At 41.2% G+C, this 27875-nt stretch overlaps 1 protein-coding gene across 1 annotated transcript; it reads right to left on the reverse strand.

The window, feature by feature from the left end:
* Window positions 1-19725: 19725 nt before the first annotated feature.
* LOC115688176 (uncharacterized) lies at window positions 19726-27470 on the reverse strand. The gene is made up of 8 exons (XM_030613944.2): window positions 27232-27470; window positions 26973-27023; window positions 26320-26826; window positions 26060-26218; window positions 25914-25964; window positions 25524-25571; window positions 22840-23300; window positions 19726-20369 (listed from the first exon to the last, which is right to left on the reverse strand). The coding sequence occupies exons 1-8, from the start codon at window positions 27287-27289 to the stop codon at window positions 19764-19766; spliced, it is 1941 nt and encodes a 646-aa protein (XP_030469804.1). The 5' UTR covers window positions 27290-27470; the 3' UTR covers window positions 19726-19763.
* Between the last annotated feature and the right edge of the window lie 405 nt (window positions 27471-27875).

The raw sequence follows: 27875 nt of genomic DNA on the forward strand, positions 1-27875 counted from the left end.
ATGATTCCCGAGAAACTCCTTGACGTACCGGAGCCGCATTGACACAGCATCCGCTGACAATAGAACCCTCTATTCGGGAGCACCCCTAATTATAGAGGATTTCATTCGAGCTTCGAGACCGAGAATATAGAGGAGCAGACTGAGACAGAGAAGGCTTAACAAAGTAAAGAAGAGAAAAGACTCTGCTAGCTTTGAAGGCAAAATGGAATAAGGGTAATTTGTATCGTTCTCAATTTACCCTCAATCCTCTCATTTCTAACATAAGCTCCTGTTTTTGTCAGAAGGGAATTATCAACATCTGAGAAAACTCAAGGAGTTGTCAGTTTGATCTCAAATGAAGGGAATCACGAAGGGTAATGTTGTATCGTTACCAATTCCTGTTCCCCAAAGAGCCATTCATTAACATGGTCTTTTTTATTACCTGGCAGGTTTGTCTCGCCGCCATTGCAGCACAGGTAAGTATCTCTTTCCCTAAAAACTCTTCTCATAAGAGTAGAACGAAACAAAGGAAGAGGAAACATGTTAAAGCAAATAAATGCTTAACCTTCCCCCAGGTGCATTGCATGTCTTTTGGAAAGAATTTCGCATGGTAATTTTACCTGTTTAATTCACCAATTCCCTGTGAAAATTTTGACAATTCGACGAATGGTGTCGAACTGCTCCGATGTATTGAACGAGGTGTCTCAGGATGATGAGAGGCAATCCTTAGTCTATACACATTCTCACATACCAAACCCATGTAAGATGAGCGAAAAGGTTCCACTTCTACAAGGTAAAGGGGTTTCTCGCATAAGGTACGGTAGCCAAAATGACGAGAGGCAGTTCATTTCTTTGCCCCATACACTTCCATTAATCCTTTGCTTGACCATTTAAGCCCATACACTCGGAGGTTCCTTTTAAATTACTCCTGTCAAGAATCACCCCACATTGGGGCAGCTTGAGGTAAATCAGCATCACAGGGAGAATTCAAATTCAGAAGGAGCAAGAAGAGCATCCCTCCCTTTCGATCACCGCTCTCGTGGCTTCGGCCTTGTCGTCTTCACGGGTCCGGTGATCCTCGACAGAGTCTTCCAAGACAAGCACACCATCGACGGCCGGATAGTCGAGGCTAAGAGGGCTTTGTCAAGAGAGAAGCAGCAAACTAAAGCTTGTCCAAAATGCCAGCATCTTATTGATAACAGTGATGAGCAAGACAAGAAGGATGAGGAGTTTGTAATATCTAAAATTTTCTATGATCATCAGCTGTAACAGCTCGCACAAAGTGAAAAGATGAATAGAAATTTTCTTGCTCTCATTTGCATTAATCTTTGAGTGTTTTTATTGCAGATGAACTCTCACAATAATTTAAGTGCTTTAGGATGACGAAGAGCGGTTCTTCTTCTATCCCATACACTTATATCCCTTGCTAGACCAATTGAGCCGGCGATTTCATTTCGTACCAACCCAGTTGGTGATCATCCCCTACACCGGGGCAAGGCAAAAGTCACCACAGCTTGAGCATCAAGGTCCAAAGTACTGAATCAAGATGAAGACTCCAAGAGCCTAAAAACATTGTCTGCTCAAACTTGTTTAGGCTAGTCCTGACAACACCTAAAGAGCAGTAAAAAATGATGAAAACTTGGGGCATGAAAAAGCAGTGTGCCTGGTAAAAGCAAGGCCAATGCCCATGAATAAAAAAACAAAGAAAAAGGAGAAGAAGAAGAAGAAAAACGATGAAAAAGACGACCCCAAAGGGTTAAACTTGAGTTCTTCTTCGATACAAATTCCTACTTTAGGAACTCTGTCTTGACAAAGATCTGTCACATGATAGATGAAGACAAGCCTATTCTTGAGAAAGCAATTGGAACAGAGATAGAATGGTATCCAGGAAAATGCTGGACGCAGAAGCTCCTCAAGAAAAAGTTGTCAAAGAAGCTAAAACACGGGATTACCCAGGGAGTTTTCCAAGAGGATCCTGGCAGTGAAGAAAAAGACGGATGACAACGCCAAGATGATCACCAATTTTCACCCTTACACACATTTTTGAGCCTAACGATCCTTTCGTTTCTCAACCTGTGAACTGAGCCCACGTTACATCCCTCATGAAGTCTCTTCTGATTATGGCACTTGATTTAATGTGGAATTTCAAATGTTTATAAACAACGCTCGAGGAAGTGCGAGCAAGACTATTTCTATCTCGTTTTGCAGGGTTCTTGACTTGTAAACCCGGAGATGATTGCAGAATATTTTCTTTCATGGCCTTGACTTGGACAGTCACCTTTGTTAAGCCATCGACCAAGCCTACATTACAACCCTGAAGAAGACCTCTCAGATTGGTAGCGTCGTACCGCTTGCGAGAAAACTCAGACCCTTGCGGATGTGATAACGGTCAGATTGAGTGTTTTCGATGTTCCCGCATTAATGGACGGGACAAATAGCCCTTTTCAATGAGAGCGAGTGGAAAGTCGTTTCTGACTGAGGATCCCTCGTTCAGCATCTCGAGAAGTCCACATCCCAAGCGAAAATTGTCCTAATTGACCATCGGTGGATGTTTGGTGATGCAAACATGGTAAAATCATTATGCATGAACTTTCAAATACACATTCTGGGATAGCCTAGCTTGTCTATCCTTGATGAATGCATGCATGTTTGCGCTAACCCTCTTTGACAGGTAAAATATCCTCAAAGACTCAAAGAACATATGACCTTTGGAGCATCTCCAAAGATGTCACAAAAAATTTCTTCTGTTCCCCAAGTGGAATTGACACAGCATGCTTTTGTAGCTCAGAGTTCTAATCCCCAGTGATAGAACATGAAAATTCGGGCACTGGAAAAGCCCTCATTATCATCACAAAAGAGATGCCCTGAAAAAGGTCGGGTATTCAGCAGATGATACATCAAACCTCCGGGTAAGAAATCCCAGGTATTTCATCAGATTTCTTTTCAAACTACCCAGAAGGTAAACGGGGTGTTTCTTTGAAAAAGAAAAACATCTTGACTAGCTAGTCAAGATATTTCATACGATATTCAAGAATAGCCTCAGTTGTCTATCTCTCCAATGAATGCGTATGTGTTTGCACAAAAAAAACTTGTCTGACAGGAGACACGCCCTTAAGAGGCAGGAACGTGCCCAGGTAAGTACAGTTTACCCATGCCGGTTCCAAAAATCCAGGTACCTATGACTGTTATGGTACCCCCCTTTGAACATCGGATTGACCCCGTTGTTCACCCTCCTGAGCATGGGACTGACCCCCATGTTCACATCAAATCCTCGGGCGAGGACCCCCAGGTGCTCATCATTTGAGCCTTTTCAAGACCTGCTGGCGAGGACCCACCAGGCAAACCATCAAATCCTCGGGCGAGGACCCCCAGGTACTTTGTCAAAACAAAATCCAGTTAGTCAAGGCGACCGAAGAAAGGTTCGGGTCCTAGACAGACAAAATCCAATCAGTCAAGGCGACCGAAGAAAGGTTCGGGTCCTAGACAGACCAAATGAAATCCAGTCAAGGCGACCGAAGAAAGGTTCGGGTCCTAGGCAAGCGATTTTCCCCAGTCGAGGCAACCGAAGGTAGATTCGGGTCCGAGACAAATGAAATCCAGTCAAGGCGACCGAAGATAGGTTCGGGTCCTAGGCAAGCGATTTCCCCCAGTCAAGGCGACCGAAGAAAGGTTCGGGTCCGAGACAAATGAAATCCAGTCAAGGCGACCGAAGATAGGTTCGGGTCCTAAACAAGCGATTTCCCCCAGTCAAGGCGACCGAAGAAAGGTTCGGGTCCTAGACAAACCATTTTTTCCGTCAAGGCGACCGAAGACAGGTTCGGGTCCTCGACACACAATATCAACTATCTGGAATTACTCTACCCTTTGGCAAGGTAAGTAGCCCCAGGTATGTTTTTATTTGCTTTAGCATGCATCATCTTATATCGCATCATAAAAATGGGACTCCGGTCTCGCCAAAAATAACATTCATTGAACATGCATGGGCCAAATTTAGGTGCCATTTTATCTTTGAACGTAATCTCTGCGAGCTCACCTTCAAAGAGAGGTAGCTGTTGACACCTATTTTTAATTTGCCCAAAATTAATTACACAAAATTTAGGAGTTAATTTTGTTTAATTCCTAAAACAAAATATTTCAATTTAAATATATTGCATATAGAAATTAGGCACATTTTCCATTAATAGGGTCTATTAGAGAAGATTAATTAAAAAAAAAATTCGAGTCGAGCCGGGTCGGAGCTGGGCCGACCCAGCCCATTTCTTTTTTCCTTTTTCCCCTGGGCCCGGCCCTTTTTTCTTTTCTTTTTTCCCTTCGCGCGGGCCCGGCCCGCTTTCCTTTTCTTTTCTTCTTTTCCCCCCCCGCAGCTGGGCCTGGCCCGGCCCAGCCCTTCTTCCTTCCTTCCTTCCCCCTGCACCGGTCGCTCTCTCCTCCCTTGTTCTCCCCTGCGCGACCGGGCGTGACGCACGCCGGCGCCGCTCCTCATCGTCGTCATCCGGTCGAGAGGAGGCCCGAGGCGAGCACGCCACGGGATCGGCCATTAAGGCCGCTCCCGTTTCCCCATTTCCCAGGCTCTCTCTCCCTCTTCGCCTGCCTTCTCTCGCACCCTCTCTCGCACCCCTTTTGCTCTGCTGCTGCTTCCGCACCGGCTCGCCTTGGCCGCGAAAGTTGCGGGGTAGGTAGGCCGGTGCAGGCTGTCGTCATTGCAGACGTAACGAAGCCGGGGGACGCCGTCGTTCGCCTATAAAAACGAGAGAGAGAGAGAGAGAGAGAGAGAGAGAGAGAGAGAGAGCCACGGTCGGCCATTTTTGGAGAAAAATACAGAGAGAGCGTGAGAGTGTGAGCCGGGAGAGACAAGGAGCCTCCGGCAGCCACCGCGCCTCATCCACCCATCCCCGCCGCCGAGACGACGGCGGCGACACAGAGAGAGAGAGTGGGTCGGCCATTTTTGGAGAGAAACGGAGAGAGAGTCCAAGAGAGGCCGGAGAGAATCAGAGAGAAACCGAGAAGAGAGAGGAGCCTCGGAGGGTCTTGCAAGTCCCAGCCGGCCTCGTCGTCACCCAGCAAGCCGACCGGCAGCCCCCGGAAGCAGCCCCGGTCGGCCATTTGAGAGAAAACAGAGCAGGGAGAGACACAGAGAGAAAAGAGAGAGAGAGAGAGAGAGCGCAAACAGAGGTCACGTCGGAGCCAAAAGAGAACCAGCAGTGGTCGTCGACGTCCCCAGACCAGCCGTAAGCCCCTCAGAAGCATCGCCAACTGGTGAGCCCCCGGCCGAGAACCGCCTCTGTTTTCCCCTGTTTTCCGGCGTGGTTGGGCCGGGACTCGCGCCGGCCGTTTCGCGCGAATCCCGGCCCATACCGACGTCGGTCCCGGTCCCTGCTCACCGTCTGAAGCGAACCCAAGCCGCTGGAGTCGACCGAATCGCTGGAGGAGGTCGGAATCCCCCGTTTTTCCACGCGCCGGCCAGGCGTTCGACGAAATGCCTCAACCAGGTTGGTTTTTGTTCCATCGCCGGCCGGCGAACGGTGGTCCGACGGCGTTTCAGGTGAGTGGCACGGCCCAGAGGCAGTCCTAGTCGGGCGATTTGAGGACGGCGCTGGCCTGGGTCGGCCGGCGGTCGGCCAATTCTGGCTTCGCCGGCGCCCCTCTCCCCGCGAGTCTGTGAGTCCGGGTCGGATTCGACCCGAATCAGTAAATCCGACCCGGGTCAACGCCCGGGTCGGATCCGTTGACTCGGGTCGGTACCGACCGACCCGGTCAGCAGATTCGACCCGGGTCAACGCCCGGGTCGGATCCGTTGACCCGGGTCGGTACCGACCGACCCGGATCAGCAGATTCGACCCAGGTCAACGCCCGGGTCGGATCCGTTGACCCGGGTCGGTTCCGACCGACCCGAATCAGCAGATCCGACCCGGGTCAATGCCCGGGTCGGATCCGACCCGACCCGGTTAATATATATTTTTATTTTATTTTATTTAAAACAAATTAAAAAAATTTTAAATTTTTTTTTTCTTCTTCTGTATTATTATTTTTTTTTTCTTTTTATTTTTTTTTTAAAAAAATTTTAAAAAAAATCTTTTTTTAAAAATCATGTTATATCTAAGTGTTTAATTTATTGTAGTATTATTATGTATTTTTTTTCCATGTTTAAATTAGACAAACCTGAAGTTGCGCGGTAATACTTTGCATGTTATTTTTATTACCGTTGTATTATTATGCATGTTTTTAGTACAATCGCATGAGTTGTGTTTTGAATGTCATCTGAATTAGTTAAGGTTAGAACCTTAGGCTGCATGAATTATTGTGTTCTTGACTGCTGATCGTTTCTGATTATGCACTCGCTTGATCACCTCACATGTTAGGAGAAAGGTCCTAAAATCAATTTAAATTGCCTAACAAATATTTTCAAAAAATGAACAGGGTAAAAAGGTACCGAAAGGGCATTAGTTATCCAACTAGTGTAACCAAGTCCCCGAATTCAGTTAATCTCTGGTTCACAGGAATAGGGTGATTCTCCCGTCACCTTATTTGGGTTTCTAATCGACCTACCCCAAATCGATTAGTGGCGACTCCTCGGTATAAACCATCTGCATGTTAAATACTTAAACCCTAAGTCGCGATATGGTATGGGCTTGGGAGAGCCCGAGTTAAGTCCCGAACCTAGACTTAGCACGTACCAAGCGAGCCCCCTTCTCTTTGCATGTTCGATAAAAAAAAGGGCTCGGGAGTTCGGTCGCGACAAACATCGATCAAAGCCACATGCAATCCTGAAATCAACCCCTAACTTAGCCAACCAATCAGACACTAAACAATCCATAAACAAATCCAATTAATACTTATTATAGTAGGTAGGGTTTAGGGAGTTGCTTACTTGGTTCAAGGCCAAGAAAAATCAAACAATAATTATATTTTGGCCGGTCGGCCAGTGGCGGGCTCGGCGCGGGCATGGGCCCAAGTGGTGGCTAGTTGGCCAGGCGCTCGGACACAGCCGGGCGAACGATGGTGGAGGTGGGTGGCGACGGCGTCGGGTGGCGGCGACGACGTCGGCCGCGGGCTGGGAGGCGGCGGCTCGGCGCCGGGCGGGCGGCGACGGCCTCCGGGCGGCGACGGCGACGGCAAGTGCTCGGGCGAGGGCGGGCGGCGACTGGCGCCGGGCGGTGGTGGCGACGGTTGGGCGGCGGGCGGGCGGTTGGCCGGGTGGCGACGGTTGGGCGGCGGCTTGGCGGCGACGGCGAGCTCGGCGAGGCCGGGCGGCGACGGCCCGGGCGACTACGAGGCGGGCCGCGAGGCGCGCGGGCAAGGCGGGCGGCGGTGAGCTCTGCCAGGCGAGCGGCGACCCTACGCGCGGGCAGGCGACGACGGGGATGGCGGCGACGTTGACGGGGGTGACAGCGACAACGGGGACAGCAGCGATGGCGAAGGGGGCGACGGCTGCGGCGGCTACGGGCTGCGGCGGCTGCGAGGCGGGCAGGCGACGATGGTGACGGCGGTCCAGGGCACTCGGCGAAGACAACGGGAGGAAGAAGAAGAAGAAGAAGAAGAAGAAGAAGAAGAAGAAGAAGAAGAAGAAGAGGAGAAAAACAGTCCGTGACAGTCAAAAAATAAGAAAAGCTGACGGGGGCACGTGCGCGTGCAGGGGGAGAGAGAGAGACGGATTTGTTTTGTCCGACGCAAATTTGCGACGGACGCAAATTTGTGTTTGTCCGTCGCAAATTTGCGACGGTCGCAAATTTGCATTTGTCCGTCGCAAATTTGCGACGACTGTTTTGTCCGTCGCAAATTTGCGACGGAATGTTGATCCGTCGCAAATTTGCGACGAACTTTTTTATCTGATGCAAATTTGGAAGGGAATTTTTTTTACCATCCCAAATTTGCGATGGACATTTTTTTGTCCGTTGCAAATTTTGGAGGGACTTTTTTTCCCGTCCCAAATTTGCGACGGAAATTTTGTCTGTCGCAAATTTGCGATGGACATATTTCGTCCGTCGCAAATTTGCGACGGACATTTTTTTGTCAGTCGTAAATTTGCAACGGATATTTTTTGGTCCGTCACAAATTTGCAACTGACATTTTTTGGTCCGTCGCAAACATCGCAAACCTGCAACGGACTTTTTTTTCCATTGCAAATTTAGGAGGGAATTTTTTTTCCCGTCCCAAATTTGCGACGGAATGTTAGTCTATCGCAAATTTGGGAGGGGATTTTTTTCCCGTACTAAATTTGCGACGGAAATTTTGTCCGTTGCAAATTTCCGACTGACTTTTTTTGGTCCGTCGCAAAATTTCCGACGGAATTTTTTTGGTCCATCGCAAAATTACGACGGACATTTTTTGGTCCGTCGCAAATTTGCGACGGACTTTTTTGATCCATCGCAAATTTGGGAGGGATTTTTTTCCGTCCCAAATTTGCGACGAACATATTTTGGTCCTTCGCAAATTTGCGACGGACATTTTTTTGGTCCGTCGCAAATTTGCGATGTATTTTTTTCCTGTCCAAAATTTTGCGACAGATAATATTTTTCCGTCGCAATTTTTCGACGGATTTATTTCGAATTCCAAAAATAAAGGACATTTTCGAATCCGTCGCAAATTTGTGACGGATTTGGAAAATTGCCGTGAATTTCACTTCCGTCGATAATTCTTCGATGAACAGTAGCCACGAATAAGTTGTTGTCGTAAAATGAGCGACGAAATTAGCAACGATCCAAATCCAATGGAAAATAGAATATCGCAAATGTCATCGCACGAATAATATTTGACTTGTCGTCATTTAGCGATAAATTTTCCGACAATCAATTAAATTTATAAAAATAATCGACAACAACAATAATGATAATAACAATAACAATAATAACAAGAACAATAATAATAATTACGACAACCAAAATAACACTTGTCGCAATAATAATTTAACTAAAAGTGTTTTGTCACAATTATTTTAATCTTCATTTTCGTCTTCATCTTCGTCTTCGTCTTCGTCCTCGTTTTGATCTTCATCTTCATCATCTGTCTCAAAATCAGATTCTGAACCATCTTGTACATTTAATTCGCAAATTTCAGTTGGATCCACATCTATCATTGCTCCACACGGATCTCGTAAAGTTGGAATGTTATATTCCTCAGTTTCAACCGTGTTACAAACTTCCTCTTGTTGATAGGCTCTATCCTTCCAGTGTTCCTCGATTTTTCTCCGTGCTTTGATTTTACATACAGCCCACCAATCAGCTTTGTCACATTTCAAACTAGGATATGATGCATAACATACTTGAATTGCTTGTTGTGCCAAGACAAATGGTTCATATTTAATATACCTTTTTCTTGTGATTTATTTCAACCAAATTAAACTTTGTATGCACCTTCATTCCTTTGACGAGGTCGAACCACTTGCACTTAAATAACACAACCCGCATCATTAAAGATCCAAGGTACTCTATCTCTATAATTTCATCCAACAAGCCATAAAAATCATCTTTTGAATTGCCACCATTGGATGACCGAACACACACCACTATTCATTGTGGCTTTTCCCATTCCATATTCTTGAGTGTGAAAATTATATCCATTTATGAAATATGCTGGCCAACTTCGTACTCTTAACTGTGGACCCTATGACAAATGATATAGCAATCCTTGCTCTCCAAGTTCATTATGATTACTGTGAACCTAAGGTTACACACGCAGGGTCAATAAAATATATTTTAATAAATGATGTATAAAATTTAAATAACTTGGTTTTGGGCCATAGGCAACTTACATATGTTTTGAACCATGCTGTAAATTATTCATTGCACAAACGGTCAAACTCATTTGGTGGTAGTCCACCATTGAAGTTTGGAAAATCCTAGTAGTAAATACCAATAATATATTAGCAAATATTTGACATACAATACATATATTTGCAAATTTACACTTACACGAAGAATGGCTCGACTTCTGGGCAGTTTAGTAAAATATATGTATGGGCTGTATGCAATTCTTCGCCTATTAAGTAAAGAAACTGACATGTGCCGCTTGGTCGACCCAGATAATTGAAAATAGAGAATGCTTTGCAATTGGGATAACTGGGGCCCTCATCATTTCTGCCTGCTCTCCGCCTCTTGCACTGCACGTGCGGCACAAAATAGTATGACGCAAATGTTATCACTTCTTCCACAATATATGCATTACAAATTGAAGCTTCAATACATGCCTTATTCTTCACTTTTTTCTTCAAATGATATAAGAATCTAGTTGCAATAGAAAGAAACTTATCGGAACATAATATATAATAAAGTAATTTTAACTTTATTAAAAAAAATTACCTATCAAATGGATACATCCATCGAAATTGGATGGGACCTGCAACTTTGGCCTCATAAGGTAAGTAAACTAAGAGATGCTCCATCGAATCAAAAAACGATGGATGAAATATCCTTTCTAAGTTACAAAGAATAATTGGGATATCTCTCTCCAGTTTCTCCATGTGTGATGCTTTTAACACTGTCGAGCAAATATCATGCAGGAAATTGCTTAACTCTGTAATGGCATCCCATACAAAGTTCGGTAGAACTTCCTTGAAAGCTATTGGAATTAGTCTTTCCATCAATATGTGACAATCATGACTCTTCAAACTTGTCAACTTGCATTCATTCAAATCAACACATCTCCCGAGGTTCGAAGCATATCCATCAGGAAACCGCACAGATTTCAACCATTGACAAACGACTCGCCTCTGCTCCCTATCCAATATATAAACTGCTTTTGGTTTTGGTCCCTTGCTGCTTGCATCCACATCTAGTGTTGGCCGATCACAAATATCTCTCATATCTTTTCTTGCGTTCAAGTTGTCGTTTTTTTTTTTTTCCGGTGACATCCATCACAGTATTTATGACATTATTGAAAACATTCTTTTCTATGTGCATGACGTCAAGATTATGATAAATAAGATGGGCCTTCCAATACGGTAGATCCCAAAATATACTGTGTTTTGTCCACTTATGTGTACTTCCGTACGCAAAAGTCGTACCGTGAGGGTTCTGAACAACAGTTGGAAAGTTCTGCACCTGCTCCCAAATTTGATCGCCGGTCAACCTTAATGGTGGACGTGTTCTTTCAGTCCTATTCTTGATGAACTATTTTTTATTCCTTCTGAATGTATGATTTATCGGTAAAAATTGTCTGTGACAGTAAAAATAGCTGGGCTTCTTTCCATGTTTTAATCTAAATGACTTTGGTCTCTCCAAACATATCGGACATCCTAAGATCCCAGCTGTACTCCATCCAGATAACATTCCGTAAGCTGGAAAGTCATTTATTGTCCAAAGAAGAGCAGCCTTCATTACAAATGTTTGATCGGTAGAAACATCATATGTAAGGACACATTCCTCCCATAGCCGTTGTAACTCTTCAATCAATGGTTGCATATAAACATCTATTAACTTTTTTGGATTTTGCGGGCCAGTCACGATCAATGTCAAAAACATATAAGGTGTCTTCATGCACATACCAGGTGGAAGATTGTACGGCGTTAAGATAACTGGCCAACATGAATAACTTTTTCCTGATTTCCCAAATGGGGCAAATCCATCAGCACAGAGACCTAACCTGATGTTTCGAGGCTCTATTGCAAACTCAGGGTACGTTTTATCAAAATGTTTCCATGCCTCTGCATTTGAAGGATGACACATTAGATCCTCTTCTGTTTCATGATTTGCATATCAAGTCATGTGTTCAGCAGTGGCTTGAGATGCATAAAGCCTTTGCAATCTGGGGATTAAGGGCAGATAAAACATTTGCTTGCATGGTCTACGCTTCTGATTACGACCCTGCCTCCTGTTAATCTTGTACCTAGGTTGGCTACAGAATTTGCAAGATTCTGCATTTTCATCATCTCTCCAATATAACATACAACCCCTACTACATACATCAATCCTTACAACCGGAAGACCTAAGTTATCCACTAGCTTTTTCATATCATAAAAATCACTTGGCATGCTGTTATCACGAGGCATTATTTCCCGCATTACTTCAACAAATGAGTTGAAGCAATCTTGCGACACATTATGCTCTGCGTTGATATTTAACAATCTTGCTGTCACTGATAACTTAGTGTGGTTGTCACAACCTGGCCATAAAGGTTCATTTGCTGCTTTCAACACTTCCCAGAACTAATTAGAAGAAAAAGCTCCAGTACACACATTCTCTTCAAAACCCGTTACTCCTATCTCTTCCAATTGTGATGCATGACTAGTACCCACTTGTTTAGGTGTAGGAGTAAAACTAGTACTTACACGGTTCGAATCTGAAACAAAATTCTGATCAGATGCATCAATCACCATCCTCTCGTATGGGTTCAATTGGTCATAATAGGTACATTCTTCCCTAACTAAAAATTGGTCACTTCTTCGATATCCTTCATCAGATATAAATGGTTCACCATGGCAAATCCAATTATAATAATTTGGAGTAAACCCAAATCTACAAAGATGTTCTCTAACTGTATCACACACATGAAATTTACCATTACTGCACTTTCTACACGGACACCTTAACTTATTTCCATCCATGAACTCATATTTACTACTAGCAAAGTCTAAAAATAGTTCCAACCCAGTACGAAACTCATCTGTCAATTCTCGACGTCCAGGTAAGTTCTTATTATACATCCAAGCCCTGTCTCTTTGCATTGTGTCTGTATTAAAATAAAAAAATCTCGTAAAATATTTAAAATATCATATCTAGTGTTGTTAATTAAAACCATAAAATTATGAAAATTTAAATTTTTTTTTTCACGCAACAATTACTTTGAAATTTAAAAAATTGAAACAATTACCATGTAATGAAGACTTACCCAGATATTTGACTGAAATCTTGGTAGCAGAAAGTGGTCAATTTGAAGATAATTGCAACGTTCACTTGGATTGCGAGACCTTCAATTGGACACATACCTAAATAAAAGCAAAATCACTTAACATTCATTTTTAAATAATTTTTTATTTTTTTCGAATTTAAAAAAAAAAATTCTTATATTTTTCTCTGGTCGCCGGTCCGGCGACCGGCTGACGCCGGCGAGGCCGAGCGGCCTGGCCATGGCCGCCGGTCCGGCGACCGGCTGATCTGGGTGAGGCCGAGCGGCCTAGCCATGGCCGCCGGTCGACCTCGTCGTCGCCCACCTGGGCGATGGCGAGGTCGACCGGCGGCCCCGGCGAGGCCACTCGGCCTCGCCCAGATCTGGGGGAGGCCGAGCGGCTTGGCCATGGCCAGGCCGTGCGGCCTCGCTGGTCATGGGTCAAGGCCGCCATGGCGGCGAGGTCGATCGGCGGCCTCGCCCGGGTGTGTCCGTCGCAAATTGGTGGCCGTCGCCGGTTCGACAACCGGCCACCAATTTACAACAAAAACAGAATTAAAAAGTCAATAAAAAAAATTCGCATCAAGCGATGAATAGAAAGGACATGACCGTATTAGTCGCATGTTTAGTCACGAAATTAGCTACGATACTTACCGGTAGAAAAGCTTTACCGAAATTGATTTCTGCGCGCACGGCTTATTGAGAGAAACGAAAGAGGGAGAAGGCAGGAGAAAAGCGGGCGACGTGACGAATCACTACTGAGAGAGAGAAATTGACGGGCGGGGTGCATATCACGAAATTAATTTTCCGTCACAAATTAGTGACGAATCCACTTTCGTCGCAAAATCCGTCGCAAATTGCGACGGATATAATATTCGTCACGACTTTCGTCGCACAGAATTGCGACGGAAAATAAATCCGTCCCAAAATTCGTCGCACATTTGCGACGGAAAATTAGTCGTCGCTAATTTGCGACGGAATTAGCGACGACCAACATTCCGTCGCAATTTTGCGACGAATTTTGCCACGGAAAATAATTTCGTCTCAAATTAGCGACAAAATTTGCCACGGAAAATAATTCCGTCGCAATTTTGCGACAAAATTTGCTACGGAATTCCTTTCCATCGCAATTTTGCGACGGAATTATTTTCCGTTGCAATTTTGCGACGAAATTATTTTCCGTCGCAAATTTGCGACGGATTTCTAAATCGGTCGCAAAGTTTATCGCAAATTAGCGACGAAAAATTTCCCGTCGCAAAAATCATATTTTTTTGTAGTGTCATCGTCACCACAATAGCTGTATCAAGCGTCTTAACCAATGTCATCGTGAAAATAAATAACATAAAAAATCACAAAGAGCTCAACTAAATAATCAATTCTTAATCACCACCCCTTGATTTTACGTTGATGTCCGTGTCCCCGTATGAGCATCTTGAATGTGCAAATCTTCAATGTTTGCTAAGAGACAAAATGTTCGCAGTGGAATAGAGGGAACAAGGAGTAGGAGGTGGAGCCCACGTGGCACGTGCTATCGTTATTGAAAGAGTTCTTAAGGATTCTCCGATGACATCGGAGGACTAAACGTAAATATCGGGGGAAAAACGAAAGTCCCCTAGCCTCATATTCTTGGGACCAAAATAATCTAGTAAATATAGGCATGGATTGATGCGTTGTAAATTGCAATTAACGATGATAAATTGCAATATTTGTCAAATCTTTGATGTTTCGTACTGAACTTAAAACTAGGTAAATATATGACACCTAATGATGAATCACAACTCCAAGAACGATTTTCGTGGACATGAGAGTAAACATAGTAAACATATCATTGTTGAATTAAATTGCGAGGTCCAGTTTATCACTTCCGATCAATTGTATGTAACCAATTCTTCATGAAGTGTATATAAATTAAACGAGAAAAGACCTGCATGAGTTGTCAGACCTATGATGCCTATTGCCTATTGTTGCTTAAGCAACTCTAAAACACGATCAACCGTTCACAATCTTGAAATTCTGTAAGCTAAAAGGAGGGCAATGTTGTCTCAAATTAGATTCTTCCATGGCTTAGCTTGGGTGATGAGACATTCATTTTGACGAAATATGACTTGAGTTTAAATCCGTGAAGAAAGCCCAATCAAAATAAAAATTCCAAATCCAGATAGGACTTGTGGTTTGATGGCCGAACAAGCAAAAAATTGTTGAAATACATTCCTGGCTTGTATAGACTTCTTATTGAGTTGGCCTAAGAGGGTTTTGCGTGTGTTTTGCCGTAACAATCAATACATTTTTAAAAGAGAACTGAAGATGGTGTAGTTTGAGGTTGATCCACATCATGCATGGGTATTTATGGGTTTTATTTAGCCATGTGACCATGGCAGGCGAAGTTGGTAAAAGAGAGGTCACATTGGCATAATTCCTTTTGAACATACCAAAGATGCTATTGTGATCTTTTTTCTTTGCACCATCTTAATTTGTAATTTAATAAGCTTTAATCAGTAATAATTTGATTGAGAATCTTCATGAAATCTATTCGTGGTGGAAGGGAAGGGCCAGGCCGAACTCTCTAGGGGGTGCAAGGGGATGTCACCTAGCCAGACAAACTTGTGCAATTTAGTAATTTCTTTTAGAGTTTTAGTATGAATATTATTTCAGAACACATGAGAGATATCCAGAGATTTTGATAGCTCTCTCTTTTCATTGTAATTTGAGACGTAAATCTTTGCTCCTTTTCGTTCACCCATGGACGTAGGCCTTCAGCTGAATTATATAAGTTTCTTGTTTTGTCTCTTGGCTTCTGCTTTTCAGGCTTCTTGACAGCACAAGGTTATATTTCAGAGACCGAGTTTGGTGGTGGTCGTACGATGGGGAGGTTTGAATTGCCATTTGTCCTGAGTTGACATTCTTTTATTGAAGATTTAATGGAATATAACATAGCATCAAACGGTCATTTTTTGATGCCTCATATCACGTGGTTGTTCTGAGCCGGTGATAAATAATAACACAAGTTTTTAAAGTCTGTATTGACTCCGTCTGTACTAGAGACTCCACTTGTTATGATTTTAAGTAGACATCTTTTGCTTAAGAGAGATACCAGGGAGCGAGTGCATGTTAAGATTGTTTTGTCAAGATGTGAATTATTTATGTTGACCTCGGGGCTCTAGCAGCACCTGCATCGATCAAGCGGATTCCCTCGGTGCACATTAGAAAATGTTCAATCTTTACTTTTTTAATATGACATCTCCAGCTGGAACTTTGGCTCCATCCAAAAGTCGATGTATGAAAAGAGAAGATCCATGAAACCAGACAATAACTTTCGGCTTCTTCAACCGCGTAAAAATACTTGATCAATGCAGCCATACGGAACGGCAAAGAATCCTCCATGGATACCCAACGCACTTGGACAGTTCACTGCATGACTATTCCTTTCAAGTAAACAGTAAACACTCAAAATGTATCATTCAAAGTCAAATACTCTAATTTGGTAGGACTTGGCTCCACAAGTTCCCTTATAGTTGTTAATGATGATCCCACTGCTTTTTGTCATTCCTAGTTTCATTACTTACAAGCACTCAATCACCATCTCATTAAACTCAATTACCAGAATATTTCATATCATCAGAGAGTTTTGTCCAGACAATCACCTTGTGAGGACTCACAATTTACTCTCATTACGCAACATGCAAATTGAATTTGCAGCTGATTGTCCTTCAAAGCAATTTTCTTGTGTCATTACACCAAAAAATAAAAAATAAAAAAAGCCGAAAAGTGCAATTCGAAGTTTCTCTCGTGCATTCACGGTTCACCAAGGCATGCTTGAAGAAAACAAAGAAGAAGAGGAGGTAATTTTGCCCAGGAAGAGATTGGCCATCAGGTTAGTTAATAACCATAAAGACAATTACATTACAACTTGATGGGGGAAATCATCATGTTCGCCTTGTTATCTTACATGGTTGGTTCAATTTTCCTTTTTATATCTTGCAAGTTTCATCCAACTGCAGGAAGAGAGAATAATGTCATTCTCTAGCACTTGAAGTCTTCTATAAAGATCTTGTTAACAAGTGTCTTCAGAGCACTTGTTAAAAAAGATATAAGAATGATAACCAACTTTTCAAATCAATAACTACATATAACACGACGCGGTCGGTACATTGAAAAACTGGAAAGTTTTTTTAATTAGTAGCTTAATAGGTATTCGGGGAACCCTCTCCAACAAAATCCATTCATAGGACTCTTCATGCCTAATTGCTTTAGACTCCTGATTCCTGCCATGGTGGCTCAAGAGACGTGGACAAGTCTGCAATTCTTGTAGGTGGATGGGCCTGGCAGATGGCCGCTTTTCAGTCGGGTTGGGATATAGCTCGGGGGTCCGTCTATGTTTCACGGGCCATGTTCTAGCCCATTCACAGCACCCTATTTGATCATTTGCTTCTGAACAGGACATCGTGAAAGGAAAATGGTTCAGCAGATTGTAGAGTTGCTCGACTCTTCTTACCCCGGAGAATCCCCTTGTAATTACTAAAAATAATTTTTATTTTTATTTATTTTATATTTTTTTTTTCTGACCTTCTTCCCTCTGGCCAGTCAGAGGCAAATAAAAAAAATAAAATAAAAAATCGAAAAAAATATTTGAAAAAATTGCCACGTCAGCGTTAGTTGGATGGCCGGCGTCCACGTCAGCACCGGCCGGCCAAAATTAGTCGAATGGACTCAATTGGCAAGAAGTGAAAAGGTTTAGGACTCAATTTACAAACTTGAAAGATTTAGAACTGAATTGGCAAAATTGCAATAGGTTTATAACTTTTTGGACAATTTTCTTGTCAATTCCTTGAGAGCTAATGTTTATCTAGGAAAAAATGTACTCGATAAGTCAAGTGATTTAGTAATTTCATCCACCCATCATAGATGTGATTACAGCAGAATTGGGATCCTTTCGGGATAAACCAACATTCCATGCTGCATCTATATAATGACGGCTTGGGTCGTGCCATGTGTATGCCCCCAACCAAAGCATTATTTAGTAATGGCGCGTCGTGTCAACAGATTCGATAAGTACGTTTTGTATTCTATGAGGCCAAATGGACCAATTTATTGACACGAACTTTTCTGTGCATAACTAAATTAAGGAGGATTGTCATGTGAGTTATGTGCAAATTCTATTTCAGAGCCCGGCTTTGGACTTATTTCTTTTGCTAAGTACACTAGAATCTGGTCAGTCATCACTTCTACAACGAGCAAGTATCGGATATAGTCGGATAAATGAACCTGGCTAACATCCACCGTTAGATCAGGTGGGGCCCACTTCATCTAAAAGTGCATGCGAGATGGTTCACATTCACTGGGTGCATGAAACATTTTTTCTTCTACATCACCTCGATGTGCATTAAAAGTGTTGAAGTATTGCCGTTTGATTGGCTGTGACTAGAAGTTCATAAAATTTCGAATGCAAGTACCTTTTTAATTCATTCTTGGATTTCTGCAACTCTCATGCCTTTGGAAAGCTCTGGACTTATAGTTGTTTGGTACAAGTTTTGTTCAGTTTAGATTTTTGGGTTTTGATTTCACCATGTGTTTTCCTTGAAAAAGTGGCTATGTTCGTTGGAGACATGCAGGGGTTTCGGGTGAATGATGTCTTACTGAGCTTACAATAACCCAAGATATTCACGAAGTTTTGGGGGGACACGAGCTAATTCAAAGAAATTATACCAGCATAGAACTTTCAACGTGAGTTCAGTGTGAGGTTGATTCACGTGGCACATTCATGTGCAAATTTTATCCAATGATTTGCTTTTGATAGTGAGTTCAGTATACCTCTAATGCTCGCTAATATCTAACCTTAGCAAATATCTAATTCCACATATCTAATACTTATCCGCACATACTTTGATAATACTTTCCTATCGATTTACAAAAAATAAATCTTTGAAGAAATTATTTATGTGTATATATATTCTATTTAATTATTTATCTATATGTGATCTATTTTGATATATGTATATATATATAATTAGATTAATGATCAAAGATATCTAATAGGTTATAATTCCAGATATCTGATAGGTTATAATTCCATGTGCCTCACAATTTATGTGGACAAAATCCTATATCTGGTATATTTCGAATTTTATAGTTTATAAGAATAAAGTCGTACATCTGGTATCATGTCTATCGTCGGTATTCTTTATATTAGATTATTTTGATTATCAAACCATTCATCTGAAGAGCAACTATAAAAAAAAAAAATCAAATGCTCAAAAAGTTATTCCACGATGAAAGTTATATTACATGATTGCACGTACTTTTTAATAAATGTTTAAAAGTAATTGTTTATGTAAACCTAGATTCTATTATGAAAGATCTATATGTAACTAATGAATGATCAAAGATTTATGGTAGGTTTAATTCCATCTATTTCACAAGAATAAAGTCTACATTTGATACCATTCTTATCACCAAAATTTTGTATGTATAGATTTTTTCTATGAATAAGTGTTCATCTCTCATTCCCTGATGAAAGTTATATTACATGATTGCGCGTATTTTGGTAATAAACGTTGAAGATAATTGTTTATATAGATTATATTTTGAAATACCTGGAGGCTAAAAATGTTTAAGCTGATGGAAACAATTTCTGCATCTAAATAATAAAAAAAGATAAAGAAAAAACTAATTTTTAAAAAGTTATATTCCAAGATTGAGCATATTTTGGTACTGAATGTAAAAAAAAATTGTTTATGTACGTGTAGATCCAATTTTGAAGTATCTATAGGCTGAAATTTTAAAATGAGTAAATCATTCAATAAATAGATCTTTGGTAACAAGGTAGGGAAACATGATTCATAGTAATTGTTCAAATACTTTGAGGAAATAAATTCAGTATCGCATTGGCCCCGCTACAACCAACTAAAATGAAGACATACACTCAAATCAAATTCGTCAATCCCATGACATGTCCAATAGTTATGCTTCACTCCCAAATGCTCTCGGGACGAAAGATGCTGGGTCCATAAGTGGATTTAACCATTTGGTATAGCAAGGGAAGCTGTAGTACTACAAATAAAGCCACGGGGAGAGAGGCCAGCAAAGTAATGGGAATGAGAACCCACTCCAGTCTCTTATCCAGCACAGTTCTGAGAGTTGCAGCGAAGGCCACTAGCATGAAAGCCAAGGAGAGGAAGAGTAAAGAGAGGCCCAGTATGATCTTCTTAGGCAATGATTCAAGAAAATCTTGCGCCTCATACCGCGAAGTTAAGATGGCTAGGAATAGTAAGATGGAAGTCACGGAGGATAACAAACCTAACGCATCTGAAATTGCAAAAACCAAGAAGGAGTCCTGTCCTAACAACAATGGCACTCCAGTATTTCCGTTATTCCCTCCAGGCATGGTGAATGCAGCAGCAAACAATACTGTGGCAATTAGAGTTGAGACAAGCATACATGAATTTGCTGTGTCCTTCACCCACTTCTCTCCGCTTTCAAGCAAATCTTTGTGCTTATCCACAAATCTATTCCAATATGTTTTCCCATCCGCGTAGAAAATTTTCAGTACAGGGATAGTCCAGCTTTCCACAGCCTATACATAAAATTCACAAAGAGGATTTTCAATAAGTGGATAAAGTATTGAAAATTTTCAAAAAAACTGACGAGGGGCACATCTCAAGGAAATTAAGACTTATCCAACAAAAATGTGAAATTGCTTAGAGGTCAAATCCATGTTTACTATTAGATTTTCAGGGGTCACTTTCTTCTAAGCTTCGATAATCATTTTCTGCTTCAATATAGTCAACTAATATATGTATGGAAAGCACTATGTTTCTGGTTTCAAAGGGATCAAGTTTCATCCTATTTGGAGTCTTCCAGAGGAATATATGGAAAAAAAATATTAAGAGATAGTCAAGAAATCCGAGAATGAGTCTTTTGGTATGTCTATGTGCTTTGTTGAGTCCTTAATGTTGTATTTTGTTTCTAAAGTCATTTGAACGAGGGGGGTCGACCCTCGTCGACGGTCCAGCGAGGGTCGTTGCACTCTGAGTGACTCCAAGGGTCTCCAAACCTTGCCAGTGACAAAGGGGGTGGCCCCTTCTTGTTCCTCTTTGACGATCTCTTTCTCTCTATTCTTCGACATTTTTTCTTAAATCTAGTCCTTTTTTATTTTTTGTTTTTGAGATTTGGCGCCTACTATACGTGTATTAGTGCTACTTATGCAAAACATAAAAATTAATAAAAAAATGCCATATAGATGTTCCGCTCATAAAAATTTGACAGAGCTAACGAAAGGACTAACGTGAAAGATATTATCAACCTTTAGGACTTATTGAATTCAAAGCTCTAGGACTTTACATAATTGTCCAAAGTTCTTTTTTAATGACAAAGAGGAATAGAGAATCTAAATGAATAAAGGTAGATACATAGTAAAAGCTCCATGATATCATTTTTTTTTTTGTGGACAATGTTTGGCATGAGTAAATTTTAGTTCATAGCTAAATTAACTAATGAGAAGTGTTCTTGAAGTAATAGCTATTCAAATGAAAATAGTTGCCATAAATGAACTTAGCTAACCTTTTGATTGAAAAAGAGAAGATTCAATTCATATTACTTTAATTAAAATCATTATCCATCTACATACATTTAATTACATCTGAACTACATTATAATCTTAAATACAAAATATCATGCAACGGAATGAGCATAACTATTGTGAAAGTATAAGCATAACTGATTTAAATGTTTTTTTGGGTTCCACGTTAATATACATGGGTTATACATGAAATGATTTGCACAATAATCCCCTAATTGCATGGTGGCAGACACCTATTCAAAGAGTCGGTTGAATTTCAGAAAGAGTCAATTGGATTAGATTATGTGGTGGATCATAGCTATATTAATAAAATTGATACGTAATTTAATTGATGAGTTTTAATAAGTTTTTAGTGCTCCAATTTCTCTAATCAGTCTCCCTTATTTTCCGTAAATTGTTCTGAGGATGTAGTGTTGTTACTCAACTTACTTTAGTAATTTATGTTTAGCATGTGGAATTTAAAAGTTATATGTACCAACAAAGTGTTGACTTAGATGGCAAAAGAGTTTCTTGTTCTCATTATGATCTTGGATTCAAGTCATATTGGAAGCATTTCAGGAGTAAAGTCCTAAATGCACCATATCGATGTGGGGCAGTCAGCTCTTAAGATGACCCAGGAATATTGACACCTAAATTTTGGCTACATAATTGTCAATACCTAATTTTGTCGGCCAGGTAATAGGAAAAAAAAAATGGGCCCTGTTCGACCCGACCCGCCTGGGCCCGGCCTTTTCCTTTTCCTCCCCTTTTTCTTTCTTTCTCCACGGCCCAGCCTTTTTTGCCCTCTCCTTTTTTCTTCTGAGCCCAGCCCTCCCACACGCCTTCTTCTCTCTCGTCTTCTGTCCCTCGCGCGAACGACAAACAGAAGGAAGGGGCTGCAACAAAAAGATGACAGCCGCGATTTCAGAGAAGAGGAAGCAACGATACATTGCTGCAGTGTGGCAGCATCTATGCTTGACAGAACCCAAGAAAACCTGCAGCCATTTTAGCCGAAAATGGACCCAACTCAGTCCCAAGGAGTGGACCGGTTGCAGGCGTGTACAGAGGCAGGGAGGGCGGACTGATCAGTGGCAGTTTCGAGCTGGAAATAGAAGAAACAGAGAGCTGGCTTCGTTGACTATCCAGAACCGTTTTGGAGGGACGCCAAAGAGGGGGACCGGCGACAGTTTTAAAAGAGAGAGGAGGGGGCCGAGAGAGGAGAGGGCTCGTGCGAGGGAGAGAGAGAGCTGTGAGAGAGAGAGAGAGAGAGAGAGGGGAGCTGGGAGAGAGAGATTGAGCGAGAACAGAGAGGGAGGGAGCTCTTCCGGTGACCGCCGTGCTTGCACCGCAACCATCGACCCACCGGCGTCGCCCTTTTTCCTTGCGCGAAGCCTCCGGTAAGTCTTTGTTCTTTTTTTGGTTTGATGATATGATGAGAATTATCATTAAGCATGGTTATTAAATATATGAAAAGAAAGATATTTACCTTATACCATTGGAGTTCTCTTTGCATTTGAAAAGCTGCTCCGGCCACGTTAATTACCGCATTGAAATTAGGGCAGTACTCTGTTGCTACGTACTCTACTACTGCGCTCATCATGCTCTGCGATTCTGCCTCAGTTGGCCCTGGAACTAATGACAACTCATTGGCTGAGCTTACCTCCAAAAAGAGCCTGAGAGTCCTTTCTTGGCGGTACCTCACAGCCTGTGTCGGCAACCTCTCACCTCTTACCTTAATCCGAATAAGTTCCGGGAAAAATTGAACACATAACTTCACGATTTCACTGATTCCCTTGACTGTAGCTTGACCCAACAGGTTTCCCTCTAGGAGAAAATCGGTGATCTCGGTAGATTTCCAATGAGAGATCGCAATGCAAACTTGTTTTGCCAACTGGACTGCCGCCACGTGTTGCAACTTCACCTCGTGCACCCTCTTGATCATAGGAACTGCAAAATGTTAAAGAAAAAATGAAAATGAAAAATGAAGAGGCGTCAATTGGATTTTACTTAGAAGAAAAAAAGTAGTCCAGCTTTGCATCCCAATTTTTGTTATCAGACACAACAGTTTACTAATTGTCGTATTTTCCGACAAAAGCCCCTACCACATTTAGAGCTTGGGTTGGCGGGTAATTGGGAAAACGATCTCATTCTTTTTAATTTTTATTACTCTTTTAGAAAAGCTATTTCGATCTTTTTTTCTCCATTGGGATTCAGTCCTTAAATGCAAAGCGTGAGTTTTAGTAATTGCTGATGCAAAGTACAATAAAAGGTATAAAATTCATTTTTGGCATTTTCCAAGAATAGGTTTATATCATGTCTGGATGAAAAAAATAATTGGATGTGAAGAAAGTAGAAGTGATTAGAGGGTAACTGAAGAAAGTGATATTCATTGATGTTCAAACGAGGCTTTATAATGTTAATCATTATTAAAAGAATATAATTATGAAACCTGACAGAACGCCAATGACATCTGTCTAGCCAGAGTAAATCACAATAGTCTTTGCATATATAAGATTATTTGAGATAATATTATTCAAATGTGCATTGCAACTAGTAATAAAAAAATTATATTAATCTTGCAATCCATTGTATTGTTATTTATGCTCAGCACAAGAGCAAAAACTTTTTCTTTCACCATTCTATTGTCTCTAACGAGATCAAAACTTCCACATGAGGTCACACAATGGTAAGTGACGTTTGAGTTTACTTATTACCCCCTAAATGACATAGTGAGTAGAGTTAAATTTACTCTATTCTAAAATAACTTTTAATATGATAAAAATACGCAACACGCTATACTTCTGTTTTCCTTTTGTTCTTTGACAAAAATAGCAGAATTAGGGACAACGCTAAAGGGTATTTCAGGTGCATACAAAAGTTGGGTGAAGATGACAAATGCAACTACGGGCAAAAGTCGTGAATAAGTTTCGGGAATTATAGGACTTTTTTTAGCTGTCAGGTGGTGTTTGGGCTAATTTTCGTGCACTTCGAGCGGTCCACCTTCTCGAGTAATTTTAAGAGCACGGTCTCCCATATCGGCCTAATGTATTTAGGATCTTATTTTTTGGAGTGCGTCCAACAAATCTGAAATACGGGATTATAAGAAGAGGAGAAAACTCATTTATTATCTAACCAACAGCTTGTTGGTATAGGATATACAACTTGGGGTGGAATTCTGGGATGTACGATTTTGTTGGGACCCACAAAATTTGCCCCCACTGAAATATTCTATTCCAAGCCCTCCCAAACAAATTACTTTTGATTTTTGCTACCTGCTCCTATTCCTATTCTTCACGACTTTTTAAAGTTGTCAAATAAGAGTGTAAATTTGTTATGTTAAATGCGATTAAATGATAAACCCATGCCTTCATCTATTACAACCTTATTTCATACTTCATTGTCAATGACGCTAGGGGCTTGGCCCCGGTCCCATGCCCAATTCCTGCACCCTCTTAACGTGTTCTTTCATGTTGTATTGAGCACTTCATCCGTGATGGAGGAAACAAATACAGATGGATTCATTGTTGTTATTTTTCCAGAAAGATTTACATGCTTGATAGAGATGATGAAGCGAACATGATTTCACCAATCAAGATTGAAGGAGAAGTCCTAGGATTACGTAACTCTTATTCCATATCTTCTGCTTAGATATCGTTTAGCCATAAGCAAGAAATTCCTAGGTTAACATCAAATCTCGCCTCAATTTACAATTTCAAGTATTCTTTTTTAACTTTTTTTTTTACAATTTCGTGACTCTTACAATTGGAATTTGGTGAATATCTGAAATCTTTCAAAATATAAAAAATATCAAACACAGAAAATCATATATAACTTTGTTTGAGTTTGAATAATCTTTTGAAGGATTTTTATTAGATCCATCCACGGTGTAAAGAATAAGTTACACATTCATTGTTGGACAATCGATACGTGGAAAAAATTAATTACAAAATTAACTTCAAACACACATTTTACTCGTCCAATGGTGAATGTGTAACTATTTTTTCACATAGGAAGTGGGCCTAACACAAATTCTTTTCCAAATTATCGCAAAGAATTAAGTAGGATTTTTTTCTACTTATAAAAGAAGTAAAAAACAAACAAGCCATAGACTTTTAATTGGAGAGAGAGGGACAGAGATAGAGACGGTATCTTGATTAAACGGAAGCGTACCTACAATTTTGGCGGCATTCCAAAGTGACCTTGTGAGACATTGAAGCGCTACAATCAAGTTGCAAAGAAAACTCCATCACTGGATATGAAATTATCGTAAGACCTCGTAATTTGTTCTTTACATTGTCTAATCAATTAAGTTATATGATACTTATGTACTTTGTTGAATCATATTTGGTTTCCAGGGGATAGCTACTACACAAAGTAGTTCAATTTCAGGCCATTATTCAAGTAAAACTAGGTCAAGAAACCAGAATATATCCTACAAAGAAACGATCATTTGCAGTTTCTTTTGCTAGTACGGAGGGAATCAACCTAAGAAAATTGACTTAAAGTTCAAAATCATGAAAGGTTCTAAGATAATGCCCAACAGCAAAAATGCATACCCACCCGGATCCGAATTTTTATCTGTTGGTTTGGTGTTCAAGTCCCCCGGAACACCTTGGGTTCAAATACAAAAGAGCAGGTGATGAGCCAGGTATGATCATCTTGAAGGGAATCAGTAATGAAGGGATGCGAGTGCAGAAAGTACGGACATTTGTATATCAATGCTTCCAAAACACTGAGCCTGGTTCCGCTGAGAAATCGAGACTCCACACTCGCCAACGCGTCCAGTATAGAATAGTGTCCACCATGCACTCTGCCTTTCACGGTAATTAAGTGAGGGTACCGCCCAACTAGATAAAGAGTGATATCTGTCCAAACTCACCAGCAAAGTTAATCAGGAAAATAAGCTAAGTCTAAAAGGAAGGAAAAAAACATATGGAATTGAGATAAATAGTGATGGTGATCTTACCATGATGACCATTGAAGGTGAGATGTATAATGGTGTCCTTCGCAGAGGGACTGCGGAAGGGATGACTTGGCGCATCGTTTGTCGTACTTTTTGCCAGGAACCAGGCAATCTCCTTATGCATAGAAGCTTCCAGAGCAGATATTCCCAAAGGAAAACGTCCTTCATTATCTGCAAGTTGCGTCAACTTAGGATTACTTCTAACTAATGCCTTGACCATCCTTATCCTTCCACACAGGACAGCAATGTGGAGGGCTGTGCAGCCATCACAATCAACCATTTCGAGCACTTCCGGATATGGAGACAAGAGCTCAACCAGGTCCTCAACAAATTGGTCATGTGCACTCAAAGCGGCTATGTGAAGCGCTGTTTCTGATCTGCTTGTTATTTTGGCCGTCTTTGAAGCAGAATCTTGTTCGAAAAATCTTTTAGCAGATTCCCAATCACCCTTGAATGCAGCTTGCAACAATGGTCGGTAGTAGTGTCCATCGACTGCCTCTTCCGATATTTCTGCAATAGATGCAAACCTTTAAGGCCATTTTGTTAATACTTTTTCTTGCAGACATCGAGAAGTGTCCCAGAAAAGAACAAATTCATGAAGATCCGCCCCTGATATTAATTTCACACTGAAATTACTCTCTTGAGGGACAACGCACCTGGAGCACCTCCGGATTGAGAAGGAGTCGATCCAACGCTTACACGAACATCTTCAATATATGTAGGAGAAAGAGTGAGCACAAAATCCTTCCCATACTCATTATTTTTTTTCTTCTCTTTTTCCTAGCCAAGTCCGGGTTATATTTGTTCGATGATAAAGCAAAGAAAAAGAACCATGAGAATATACAAGTTCCAGCATATTTTAAGACCGCATTGCTTATATCTAATTTTTTGTCGATTGGAACATGAAACATGTACCTGCAGGTTGTTCTGCATGATTCGGATTTCCTTGTTGTAGACTTGGTTGCATTGCCATTGGGTTGCTCTCCTGGTTAGGGTCTTTCAACAACGAAGTAAACGGAGAATGCAAAAATGGGTAAGATATTCAGCTATCAAAGAGTTATAGTCTCCCTAGGGGGGAGTTCAGTCCTTCCTTGTATGCAAGTACTTCCCTTAAAGTAAAGGTGAGCCTCCAATATTACAGCAAGCAAGCTTTTTTTTTTCCACTTTATAGCGGTTGGATAGCTCGGGTGTAAAATTGTTTATCCTTGGGAATATAGACTAGTCCTACCAGTTAGCAAGCAGCCTTAGGCTCTAGTGCCACATATCATTAGGTTTAGTCTCCAGTGATGGAATCATTATTTTAAGATGACTCTGTCGCTGTCCCCCTTACTATAGAGTTCATTCCATCTCTTGACATCATGATCAAGTTGTGTCTTTACCAAGTTAAGTTGATTCTTGGGCTTGGGAAAGCTATTCGGTCAACGTAATTCCCAAGCCTTTAATTAAAGCCCAAAATAAAGCTATGAGCGAAATGAGCACCTCACTTTGACAAAAACCCAAAAGCAAAAAATTTCAATTTGATTCAAGGTAGAATCTTTCTGAAGAGACAGCTTTCATAC

Source organism: Syzygium oleosum, unplaced genomic scaffold, assembly GCF_021117445.2.
Source record: "Syzygium oleosum isolate NSW1041296 unplaced genomic scaffold, Sole_v2.1 Sole_v2.04, whole genome shotgun sequence".
NCBI classification, from domain to species: Eukaryota; Viridiplantae; Streptophyta; class Magnoliopsida; order Myrtales; family Myrtaceae; genus Syzygium; species Syzygium oleosum.